The sequence below is a fragment of the Phyllostomus hastatus genome, unplaced genomic scaffold (genome assembly GCF_019186645.2).
Source record: "Phyllostomus hastatus isolate PE091 unplaced genomic scaffold, TTU_PhHast_1.1 phas_contig_17, whole genome shotgun sequence".
Taxonomy (NCBI): Eukaryota; Metazoa; Chordata; class Mammalia; order Chiroptera; family Phyllostomidae; genus Phyllostomus; species Phyllostomus hastatus.
Window position 1 is genome coordinate 28,579,033 of NW_025333664.1, and position 12,198 is coordinate 28,591,230.

The window sequence follows — 12,198 nt, forward strand, 5'->3', positions numbered from 1 at the left end:
GTTGTTGATAGTTGTGAGTTGTGAGTTTGTTGTCATTCTACTGTTCATAGTTTTTATCTTCTTTTTCTTAGATAAGTCCCTTTAACATTTCATGTAATAAGGGCTTGGTGATGATGAACTCCTTGAACTCGACCTTATCTGGGAAGCACTTTATCTGCCCTTCCATTCTAAATGAAAGCTTTGCTGCATAGAGTAATCTTGGATGTAGGTCCTTGCCTTTCATGACTTGGAGTACTTTTTTCCTGCAAGGTTTCTTTTGAGAAATCAGGTGATAGCATGATGAGAACTACTTTGTAGGTAACTTGCCTCCTTTTCTCTTGCTGCTTTTAAGATTCTCTCCTTCTCTTTAGTCTGGGGTAATATAATTATGATGTATCTTGATGTGTGCTTCCTTGGGTCCAACTTCTTTGGGACTCTCAGAGCTTCTTGAATTTGTATGTCTATTTCCTTCAACAGATTGGGGAAGTTTTCCTTCATTATTTGTTCAAATAAGTTTTCAATTTCTTGCTCTTCCTCTTCTTCCTCTGGCACCCCTATGATTCAAATGTTGGAATGTTTAAAGTTGTCCCAGAAGTTTTTAAGCCTCTCCTCATTTTTTGAATTCATGTTTCTTCATTCTGTTCGGGTTGAATGTTTATTTCTTCATTTTGTTCCAAATAGCTGATTTGAGTCCAAGTTTCCTTCCCTTCACAGTTGGTTCCCTGTATATTTGTCTTTATTTCATGTTGTATAGCCTTCATTTCTTACTTTATTTTGCAGCCATAGTCAATCATTTCTTTAAGCATCCTGATTACAAGTGTTTTGAATTCTGTGTCTGATAGGTTGGCTGTCTCCACATGGCTTCGTTCTTTTTCTGGAGCATTTTTTGTTTTTATTTTTCTTTATTGATTTTAGAGAGTGAGAGGAAGGAAGAGGAAGAGAGAAAGAGAAACATCCATTTGTTTTCCACTTATTATACACTCATTGGTTGATTCTCTTATGGGCCCTGACTGGAGACTGAACATGCAACTTTGGCATATTGGGCCAATGCTCTAAACAACTGAGCTAAGCAACCAGGAACTTTTTCTGGAATTTTGATCTGTTCTTTCTTTTGGCCCATGCTTCTTTGTCTCAGTGCACCTGTTATGTTGTAAGGGGTGAAGCCATAGGTATTCACCAAGGAGGGGCAACCCCCTTCATGGAATTGTGGCACTGTATGTGGGGGAAGGGTCAGAGAGGGAACAATGCCACTTGCTCGGCTCTCTCCCCATTTTCAGTCACTTCCCCCACTTCCCACAAGCAAATCCCACCCTTCCAGGTGCTGCCCTGGTGCTGATTCCAGGATGGGTGGGTTTGTGTATGATCTAGGATCCTGTGGGCCCCTCCAATGGAATCTCCTATGAGACTGGCAGTTTCTCCCACTACCACAACCACCACAGGTCTTTACAAACAGAGCTTTTGAGGCTTTATTTTCCAGGTGCTGGGTCCCTGGGTTGCATGGTCTGTCTCACTCCCCAATTATTCCTCCCAGTTTATCCACACATGAATGTGGGACCACTCGGTTGCTGCATGTCCTCTCTTCCCCAGTTTCCCATCTCTGTCCCTCTTACCACTCTGGATGAATATTTCTTCTTTAACTCCTTGGTTGTCAAACTTCCATACAGTTCAATTTTCTGGAAGTTCTGGTTTGTTTGTTTTTTGTTGTTGTTGTTAAATTTTAAATTGGTTGTTATCATTCTTTTGGTTATACAAGGAAGTGAAGAGTATCTACCTATGCCTCCATCTGGGCCAGAAGTCTCTGCTGTGTATTATTTTTAAATACTTATGATTCGTCCCCTTCCCAAGTAGCTCAGTTGCTTGGAGCATCATGCCCTACACCAAAATGTTGTGGGTTTGATTCCACACCAAGGTATATACCTGAGTTGTGGGTTCAATCCCCAGTTGGGGCCTGTATGGAAAGCAACTGATAGGTCTCTCTCTCTCTCTCCCCCCTTTCTCTCTATCTAAAATCAACAAACATATTTTCAGATGAGGATAAAAAATAAAATTAAAAACATTATTATTTGCTTATGTAACTTTTTTAGGCCTTTGGAGTTAATTTTTTTTAAGTCCACGATTTTCCTTTCTTTAATTTTGTTCATTTTTAGTATGATAGTTATAATAGCTTCATGACATGAAAGGTACAATTTTACTTATTCTCCCTGCCCTAAAAGTAATTTGTTTCACAAAATTTTGAAATATGTCTACCATCACCTCCTTATTGTCCACCCCAATAGAGATAAGTTAGAATAAATGACAGCGTGTTAGATTTCTTATGACTTTAAAATGTGTTTCTTTTTTTAAACCTAATAATTGCAATTAGTGTGGACATTCACTTCATAGAGTCTTAGAAGCCTCTGACCAGTAATCTTTGTCTGTTAGAAGTGAGTCAATGTGTAATTAGATATTGCTAGTAAGTAATTGAAGGAATGAAAATTTTTTAAAGGAAAATTTTTTCCTATAAATTAAAAAAGAAAAATTACAGCACCCACTGTTGGTGATATGTGGAGAGCCTATCCTTAGAAATGGATTAGAGCTTTGAAGTGGTTTAAGATTTCTGAAGGGCATTTTAGTAAGGTTTATCTAAAAGCTTTTCCAAAGTACATATCTTGACCCAGAAATTTCACTCTTAAGAATATCATTAATGATATCTTCAAAGATTTCCCCACAATGATTGTCATGTAAGCATTATATGTAATGGTGACAATTTGGAAAAGACAAATTTTCCCAAAGAGGGGCTTGGATTAATACGTGTATTCAAATGTTATTCAGAACAATTTTATATAGCTGTTAAACTAAAACAGACAAATGCTCTATGAAATGTACATACTGCATGTTCATAATATGCCTGAAGTAGGAAAACAGAATATGCACCAACCTGTTGGTAGAGACTTATCTCTGGATTTGGAGATTACAGCTCAGTTTTTCTTCATATATGTATTTCCTAAATTTCTATAATGCATAAATATTTCTTTTTAAAGAGGGAACAAAAGTGGACTGTGATATAATCTGTATTTCTTCCTGCAAAGATAAACAGAGTCACAGTGAGGTTTGTGTTTTGTTGTGCAGACCTGGCTATGCAGATAAATATGGGGATGTATGAATATAATGGGAAGAGTGGCTACAGACTGAAGCCAGAGTTTATGAGGAGACCCGACAAGCATTTTGACCCATTCACTGAAGGCATCGTCGATGGCATAGTGGCCAACACTTTGTCTGTTAAGGTAGGTACATTTCTGCTACAAAATTGTCCCCAACAAAAGACTTGAACAGTACCTATTTTGCATAAGTAAAGTAGTTCAGTCATCAAAAATATAGTTGCCAACGAAGTCTCAACTTCCTTCGTACTTCTTTTTTAAGGACTGAATCCAAATTACCTGTATTTTGCTGCATATAATACACACCCACATTTTTGGCCCAAAGTTTCAGGAAAAAAATCTTTTGTTTTAATCTTTAAATTCAATTATTTATTTATTTATATTTAGATATTTGCTATTATAAAGGAATTTTAGCATTTATTTTTTAACATATTATGATATAAGAAATTTTATGTAACAAATAGTTACAAAACACAAGAATAGACACAAGTTATTTCAGGTACTACCCATTTATAATGCACATCCATATTTTTCCCTCAAAAAATTTGGGCAAAAAGTGTTTATTATACACGGTAAAATATGGTCAAAATTTTCAGAAGCTACATGTCCTACAGAAGAAATCCTGTTCTTCTTGTTGATGCAGTAATGAATTGCAGATCAGCAAGTCTATTAACATGCAAGCAGTGTTTATTAGTGAACACTAACACATTGTCATGGAAGAGAATGGGCTTTGCCCAGGTAGGTGAGAAAGGCAGAGGTTCAGGGCAAAGCAAGGTAAGGGTAGCCTAAAGACCTCAGGTCTGTTGTTCTGAGAGCTTACATAGTTGGTGGAATGGTGGGGGGGGGGGGAGGAGTTACATATTAATTGACCAGTAAAGGTGGTGACAGCTTTCCCAGAGGGATGTGACTACCCTAATTGAGGTATGTGTGAGGATATGTCAGCCTGAATGCTGATTTTGCTCCAGACCCCAATTGTTCATCTTGTTGTAAAACAGATATATGACAGGAGGCAGTTAATTAAAGTTGAGGCAGTTACCCAAGGTTATTTATGGGCTCTTTCTGAAAGCATTAGGGATCCCCCTCATAAAACAGATAGTGACCAGAGGTAGACAATCAACCAAAGTTGTTTTATGCGCTGCTTCTTTGGGCACTGTGGACCTCCTCTTCCTCCTCCTGCTCCCAGTCCTTGGAATGAAAGCACAGTTTCAAGGCTTTCTTTCCCAGATAGTGGAAACAATACATAGTATTTCAAGGCCTGCCCTCCTCCCATCTTAGCATGGTGTTTCTTGTGGTGTTGGAACACTTGGCACATTATCAGACCAGGCTCAGGATGTTGAGTTGGTGGGTAAAACACATCTCCCTCCTCCTCCCTGCCTTGGTTTGATGTCCATCCTGCCCAAGCTAACACATGCAGGAGATGACGGTTTAACAGGATAAAAATTGGGCCCTAACCATTAAAACAAGTTGGGTGCCAGCCCATTCTTTGGTGTAAATATCACAGCAGTGAATTTGCCACAAAAATTAGTGCTCTATATTGTAAAAATCTTCTGGCCTGTTTTTCTCTATTAATTCTACAGAAATATCCACACTGAACAAAATTAGAGAAAGAAAATATTCTCAATAAATTGTCAAATAGTGAATAAAATCTCTGAACTTAGTATAGCATAGATCTGAAAATCTGTCAGAGTATTCAGGGATTTAAAACACATGTTAAATTAAAAATTGTTTTATTAAATGTTCAGCTGACCTTAAAAATTAATTTTAAATGGTTTCTGCTGTCTTTGAAATTGATGTTATAGCAAATAATTTTTTTAGCTCTGAGAAAATATTTTTAATATCATGAATGGGAAATCATTTTTATAAAGAGCTTTTTACATGAATTCTGTAAGCTCTTAGTTGTTTTAGCTAAATTTTATCTACTTTTTAAGAGTTTTATTTATTTTCAGTTTTACTGGATAATCATTAACTAAGAAACATTTTTATTGGATATCAATTCAGTTTTCCAATTAACCCTATACAAAAGGCATAAGAAAAACTATATTTAAAAAGCCTCTGTAACAGTTTCACTAATTTATATCTACCCTAAGCTCATTGAGCCCATTTTTACTTTACAGTTTGTCAGTTTATACCAAAGATTAAAAATAAAATTTCAGTGACACCTCTCACAATTATTTCTTTTGAATTTATTCCACAGCATATATCTGAAGAGTGGAGTTGGCAGAATTAGAGCTTTAAGATTATATTTATTTTAGGAAGTTGTCTTCCACAAAGGATGTGCAATTCCTGTCATTTGATTAAGATATACTCTTAAGCATCACACACTGATAAAATGTTATTTTTTAAATTCTTTTCAATTATTGTTATAGTTGAGTCCAACTAAGGTTTTATCTGTGCTGATTCATCTTGTTTTGTGCATTTTGGCTTGCTCTTTTATGTTTTCTTGAACATTCTATTGTGGTGGTGTAAGCAATTATAAAACAATGACACAGAGACAGGAAAGTGAGTTGAAGGGATGCTGTGGAGCCCCAGAAAAGTGTGCACTGCTGCCTGAGTGCAGAAGGGAGACACCAGTCTAGAGCTGTCCGTGTCCCGTGAACAAACGGCCATGCTGCAGCAGAGCCCTGCACTTAACCTTGCCACTGGAACCAAGGTGAAGTGCAGATATGTCTGGGGGTACCTGTGTTTTGATCCTCCAACATGAACTTTGTAGTGCCGGAGCGGACTTGTGGGCTCAAATGCAGTGCCGCCATCGTCTCATTGACGAGAGATGAGGGTTAGTTAAGGACTTCTACTTTGACCAGTCACCATAAACACACAAAAGCACTGGTGCCTCTGAATTCCCCTGTGACTCACAGAACTTGTGTCAAAGATATAAAAAGTCTGTTAAATAGTTCTCATGCAGAACCTCAAATTGAACAGAGATGGTTGCTAGCAGGTATCGTGTACAGTGATCCCTTACTTATCTCGGGAGTTACATTTACCAGAGAACCCCACAGCAGGTGAAAATCCTCGAAGTAGTGGCATTATATTTATTTTATTATTTATATATATTTTAAAGACTTATAAACCCTTTCCACACTCCTATAAACCTTTCCCACTCTTTTATTAACCTTTCCCACATTCTTATAAACACTTCATATGCTCTTAAATACTTTCTACACCCTTAAACCTACGTCATTTTAGCAACATATAAAATTCTATATGGGTACTCACCAGTGAAGTATACTACAAGTTGTACAATGAAGATCATGAATTATGTAGCTGAGCAGTACTAATGGCAATGAAGGTGATGACAATGAGCTGGATGTACTGCACAGCCAAGAAGAGCATTACAGCTCTTCTGAAGGCACCACTTCATCAGGTGCTTCATCAGGTGGTGCAGTATCTTCGCCCTGGGCCATAACTTCTATTTCCACTAAAGACGTAGGCACAACTGATCTCTTCATCTGAGTGATGAACATAGTTATGGGGAGTTGCTGGCACTGCTTTTTATCTGCAGAGGCAGCTTTTCCATGCAGAGAAACACTCTTGAGTCCAAAGCATCTCCAAAATTTGTCAAACCAGCTCTTGCTGGCCCTGAATGGGGTTGGTCTGGTGGGAGAAGCACTCAACAGTCCTGCTTCTGTGTTGTCATCCTCATCTTCATCCTCATCACCATCATGAACATCCGTGCTTTCCTCAAAACTGTCATAAAGTTTCTTGGCCCTCATCCAGATGGTGTTGGTACCCAGCGAAACATTCTTCTTCCTACAGTCACTTATCCACAGGGCCAATGCAGACTCCATCCTCACAATAGCCTTATTGCGGGAAGTGACCACCATTTTTGCAGTCTTGCAAAATGTTGCTGTAGACCTAATATTCTTCTCATCTTTCTTTATGTAGCGAACAGTAGATTTGTTGATCCCGTAATGGCGGCCCACAGCCGCATAGCTTTTGACTTTCTTTTAACATGTCAAGAAGTTCCACCTTTTCTTTGATGGTAAGCATATCCCTCTGGCACTTGGGTTCACTGCCAGAAGCCTTAGAAGGCACAGAATGTTTGGGTGGCATCGTAGGGCTTGAAATAAATTCAAACTTTTATGAAAATTTCACAAAAACACAACACTGCAGAGCAACACTACACTCAGAGATCAGACATCAATGTGAAGTGGACAAGGAGAGATGCTGAACGTATGGGTACAGTGCGGGAGAGCAAACACACCGATGCTACAGTCACTGAGCCAATCGGCACCCAGGATACAGAACACAGTGCTATGGTTGGTCACCTTCCATTCCATCAGCCAATAGTGTTCTGTGTACAATCTCATGGTGGCAAACTTGCACAAGTGGTAGTAGCATACTGCATGTCCATTGTGTACAGTATGGTATTTATCCGCTGATGAAGTACATGCTGTATTTTATTTCAATTTAATATTCTTTAAATATGTTTGAATTAACATTTTTATATTGTTATATTGTTTTAAATTTTGTAGGCAAAAATAATTAAAATCATAAGTATTATATAAATATCTATATACTGCAAAAGCCTACAATATAGCAAAAACTCTGTGATATAGAATTAGATATATTTTTTAAAAAACCCTCGATACAATGAAGCTGCAATAAGTGAACTGTGATATAACAAGGGATGACTGTACTCAGGCTAAAGAGAACATTCAGGAGAAATTAGTTGTCCCAGGACAAATTCAGACAGCCTCTACCTCATGGCTCTCTACCTAAATTGTTTGGAATTTTTGACCACATTAGTATTCAGCTGACTTTGGCCTCACTCGACCTCTGATGGCCATTCTCAGGCTGCCATTGTGTTTGTTTTCTGACTCAGTCACAATCTTGAAAATTCTGCCCCTTTCACTGACTTGAGCTCAGAAAGCTCGTGGCCAACAGGCAGCTGTGTCAGCCAGACCAGCCAGATCCAATGGGTTGCCCATCAGCACTTGCTTTCCACTGCTGCCTCTCTGGTATCAAAGCAGGGGGTGCCTTTACTTGGAATCCTGAGGGTCACTCAGATTTTGAAAATTGGGTGAGAAGAGGCAGACAGGGAAGACATTTTATAAATATGTGCTTTTAAAATCTCTTAACTCCACAATATCTGATCGTTTTATACCTAGGCAAAGGATAACCACAGTTGTGCGGATGGCTCACCAGTTGAGGTTAAGAGTGATGATAAACTGGGCTTGATGGCTTAAAGTCAGTATTTGTCAGTTTTGGTTTTCAATTATCATTGTGGCTTTTTATTTAAAGTGTAACAACTTTGAGAATTAGGATATCACAGTATCACCAGTACTCCTTCAAGTTAAATTTTATGAACAACAGGAATTTTTTTTAAATGCTAGAGTTTCTATTTATGATATATTTTAAATTTGTACTCTTAAGTTATCTTTTCATTTTATTTGTAATTATGCTAAATTCAGGGTTTTTCTCTTCTAACATTATTAATTATTAGGAAAACCTTTATAGTCAGTTGGCTCTAAAGACCAAACTTCCATTTAATAGGTGTGTCTGAAGTACAAAAGGCAGAAACCTCATCCAATTTTTCATACTTGTTCATTTATTTCCTCCTCCACAACTTTGCCTACTGACTCCTCCTGAGCCCAGCACTTGCACTGTTCCTCTCCTAATTCTTCAGCCAAAAGAGAAATCATATTTGTACACTTGCTTCTATTTATCATTCAACATTCAGTATCGGCATTTGTACCTTCCAAAAGCATTTCCTCACCTCACTATTGTTCATTTATCAAGAGCTCCTTTTTTATTATTTTCTAGGTTATTTCAGGCCAGTTTCTTTCTGATAAGAAAGTTGGGACCTATGTGGAAGTGGATATGTTTGGTCTGCCTGTGGACACAAGGAGGAAAGCATTAAAGACCAAGACATCACAAGGAAATGCTGTAAACCCTGTCTGGGAAGAAGAGCCCATTGTGTTCAAAAAGGTTGGTCTTGTGTCCTTGACATGACATGGAACTGCATATTCCAGGTGTTTGACACTGAGAAAAAAATAAAAAGAGAATTTTTTGTTGCTTAATTTGGGAATTTAGACATTAATAAAGCAATAGCATTTTCAAAGCTATCTTGAGAAAAAACTAGTCAAGATCTCTGTGAATTACTTGTTTGGAATTTCAGAAGTATATTATAAATCAATTAATTCTAGTATACCTCATTTGGAAGACCAAAATAACATATAAATCTAATTCATATCCTCTCATAATATAAGTGATACATAATTTCATTATGACTCAAATGAAGTAGAGTGGGAAGTAAGGTATAATATGGTAGTTGAGAGAAAGGAAGTCCATACTTACTTAAAAATATGTTAATTAAATTCCCTAGAATCTCTAGCCACTGGGAGCTGGCCATTCCATATTGTCTGGGTTCTGTCTGACCCAGTAAAAAACCTTTCACATTCAACTGGGCCTTCTCTCTGCCTTCCCCTCAAAAGCAAATCTTTTTCACACATTTCTGTCACACAAAGGAAGTCTTTTCTATGATAGACTTTCTTACCATGCCCTTTGTTTTATCTGTCCAAAGTATCTACAAAGGAAGTCTGCAAAGAGAATGTTTATATTGAAGGTCTCTGTGCTCTAGTGTTTTTTATGTTAATTGGATTTAATAATAGTGTCTCCTTCATAATATTCCCTAATACACTGAAAACATTTAGAAAATGCTTGGCACATCAAAAATAGTCAATAAATGTGGGTTTGCTCTTGTTAGGAAAGGAGGTTTTTAAGGATACAGTTGGTCTAGTGCTTTTGACATGGGATATAACTCTGCACTCCATGTGTTTTAATATGGAAGGGAAAATGTACAATTACTTGGTGCCTCATTTGAGATTTTACAAATTTATAAAGCAATCTCATTTTGAAAACTAATCTGAAAGCTAACTTCTTTTTGTTTTTTTTTGTTTTGAAAATATGCAAGTAATTTGCTTTGCAAATATAGTAGCAAATGCTTAAACAATAAGATCACTAACTCTTTATACTTAAACATAGAATTTCTGTCATTTCCACATTGAAAATATTCATGTCAGATGCAAATGGTCTGAGTGTTGAACAAATTTTTCTTTAGGAGAAGGTGATGAAACATAGATAAAGCAGTATCTCTGGTAACACCTCCTTTAGAAAATTTAAATTATAGAACAACTTGTCATCAATTCACTAAGTAGAAGCTTCTAGTTAAGTTTGGAAAAGCAAGACCCATATGAATAATGTCTTTCTAATTCTTTTTGGGAGTGGCTCCTTCTTGTAACCACATGCATCCTCAATGCCTCTGTAGGTGGTTCTTCCTTCCCTGGCCTGCCTGAGGATAGCAGTTTATGAAGAAGGAGGTAAATTTATTGGTCACAGGATCTTGCCAGTGCAAGCAATTCGTCCAGGTATGGATAGACAGCATGGTGAGAAACTTTGTATATAAGTTGTAAAGAAAATGATCACTGTCTTACATGATTACTAAAGAATGGTTTGTGAAGCTACTTGCTGCTTTGGTGTTTTGTTCTGTAACAATTTTGGACCAATAATTCAACCTGACACGTGCTTTTGAATTCTCTTTCTTGAGGAGAAAGTTAGAAATAAAAAAATCAGAATCAACATTGTTTTCCTGTCTGATGAGAAAAATAATACCTTATCACTCAAAACCATGTGATTAAAATGAGAAAGAAATGAGCTGTTTGTCATCCAGAGTCACCTAAAATAAACACTTCTATCACATAGCTGCTCCTGTGTTCTAACTAACATTGCAAAGAAATTATGTGATGTGCAATATCACTGTCACCCTCCAGGCTATCACTACATCTGTCTGAGGAATGAGAGGAACCAACCGCTGATGCTCCCAGCTCTCTTTGTCTACATAGAGGTGAAAGACTACGTCCCAGACACATATGCAGGTAAACAGCCTAACTCAGATGGGTGTCTCCTTCTGGGGTCATCCACATATTTGTGGAAACAAAGGCAGGAAATTCTGTCTTCAGAATCACCTCTATTTTGTATATGTGTTTAGAAGGTCAGTTACCCAAGCCTTTATTAATAAGGTTTAATTTAATTTAGTTCAAGTTCACATAAAGCATCGAGCATATTTATCCACCAGGAGGTAGTATTATTCTCACAGGCTCGACATATTGTAACCCACAGTACTACAGCAGTCTGTCTAGATCTGTGGAATTAATTCGCCTTGAGTCAGTTTTAGAATGCTGATTCTTTCCATTCGTGGAATCCTAAGTTTGGAGAAGTTAATTTATGATGATGTCAGCAAGGAATAATAAATTTAAAACACTTATGATGCTAAGTGACCTGGGTGTAATATACTAAAAAGTGGTGCAGACGATGGCAAGCTTGGAGCCCAGGCCCCGTCCAAACGTGGAAGCCATCAGGTTCCCCAGCTAGACAGTGTCCTGTGCTAATGAAACCCATATTGCCAAACCTTTTGGTTGTTTTAACAGTCTCTAAAACAGGCCTTTTATGTGAAATGTCTCCATTGATGAAATGCCATTTGGGCCAAATAGGCCAAGTGTAGGGGTGATTGCTGGAATGGATGGAACCCCCCAAAAGAAACGAAAGAATATGGAGTATTGAGACATTCTGATTTGGAACCTGTTGAGTCTGGCTCTCAGAGCTGACTTCTTTTGAATGCTCTCTTCCTGAGGTTTCAGCAAAAGCTCTTGACTCTTGTCCATTTCAAAAACTTTGGGTGAATGAGTGGGTAATTTTATTGGTAGATGTTAGAATTAAAAATAAATGATGAATTGATGGGTTGATGGGTGAGTAGATGGATAATGGATTAATGGATGGATGAATATATGGATGGATGAATGCATGGATGGATGATGGGTAATCAATACTTCCAGGATCTTTGATCTACAATGTCTCTTACCTACTTAGATGTGATTGAAGCTTTGTCAAATCCAATTCGATATGTGAATCTGATGGAGCAGAGAGCTAAGCAGCTGGCTGCTTTGACACTGGAAGATGAAGAAGAAATAAAGAAAGAGGTGAGGGGATGTTCTAATCATATGCATGGCATTAAGCATGATTTCCACACCTAGGTGCTGGTTTCGGCTACGTAACATCACGCCTCAGGAGAAGAAAATCGTGCATT

The 12,198-nt window shown here is 37.6% G+C and overlaps 1 protein-coding gene across 2 annotated transcripts in view; it reads left to right on the top strand.

The window, feature by feature from the left end:
- Positions 1 to 12,198, top strand: part of PLCB1 (phospholipase C beta 1) — a 651,009-nt gene that overhangs the window by 522,766 nt on the left and 116,045 nt on the right. For both annotated transcript variants that reach the window (XM_045832721.1, XM_045832722.1), the window contains exons 19-23: positions 3,088 to 3,242; positions 8,880 to 9,044; positions 10,384 to 10,483; positions 10,886 to 10,990; positions 11,982 to 12,091. In XM_045832721.1, the coding sequence (XP_045688677.1) occupies positions 3,088 to 3,242; positions 8,880 to 9,044; positions 10,384 to 10,483; positions 10,886 to 10,990; positions 11,982 to 12,091 (635 nt within the window). The remainder of the gene's footprint in view (positions 1 to 3,087; positions 3,243 to 8,879; positions 9,045 to 10,383; positions 10,484 to 10,885; positions 10,991 to 11,981; positions 12,092 to 12,198) is intronic.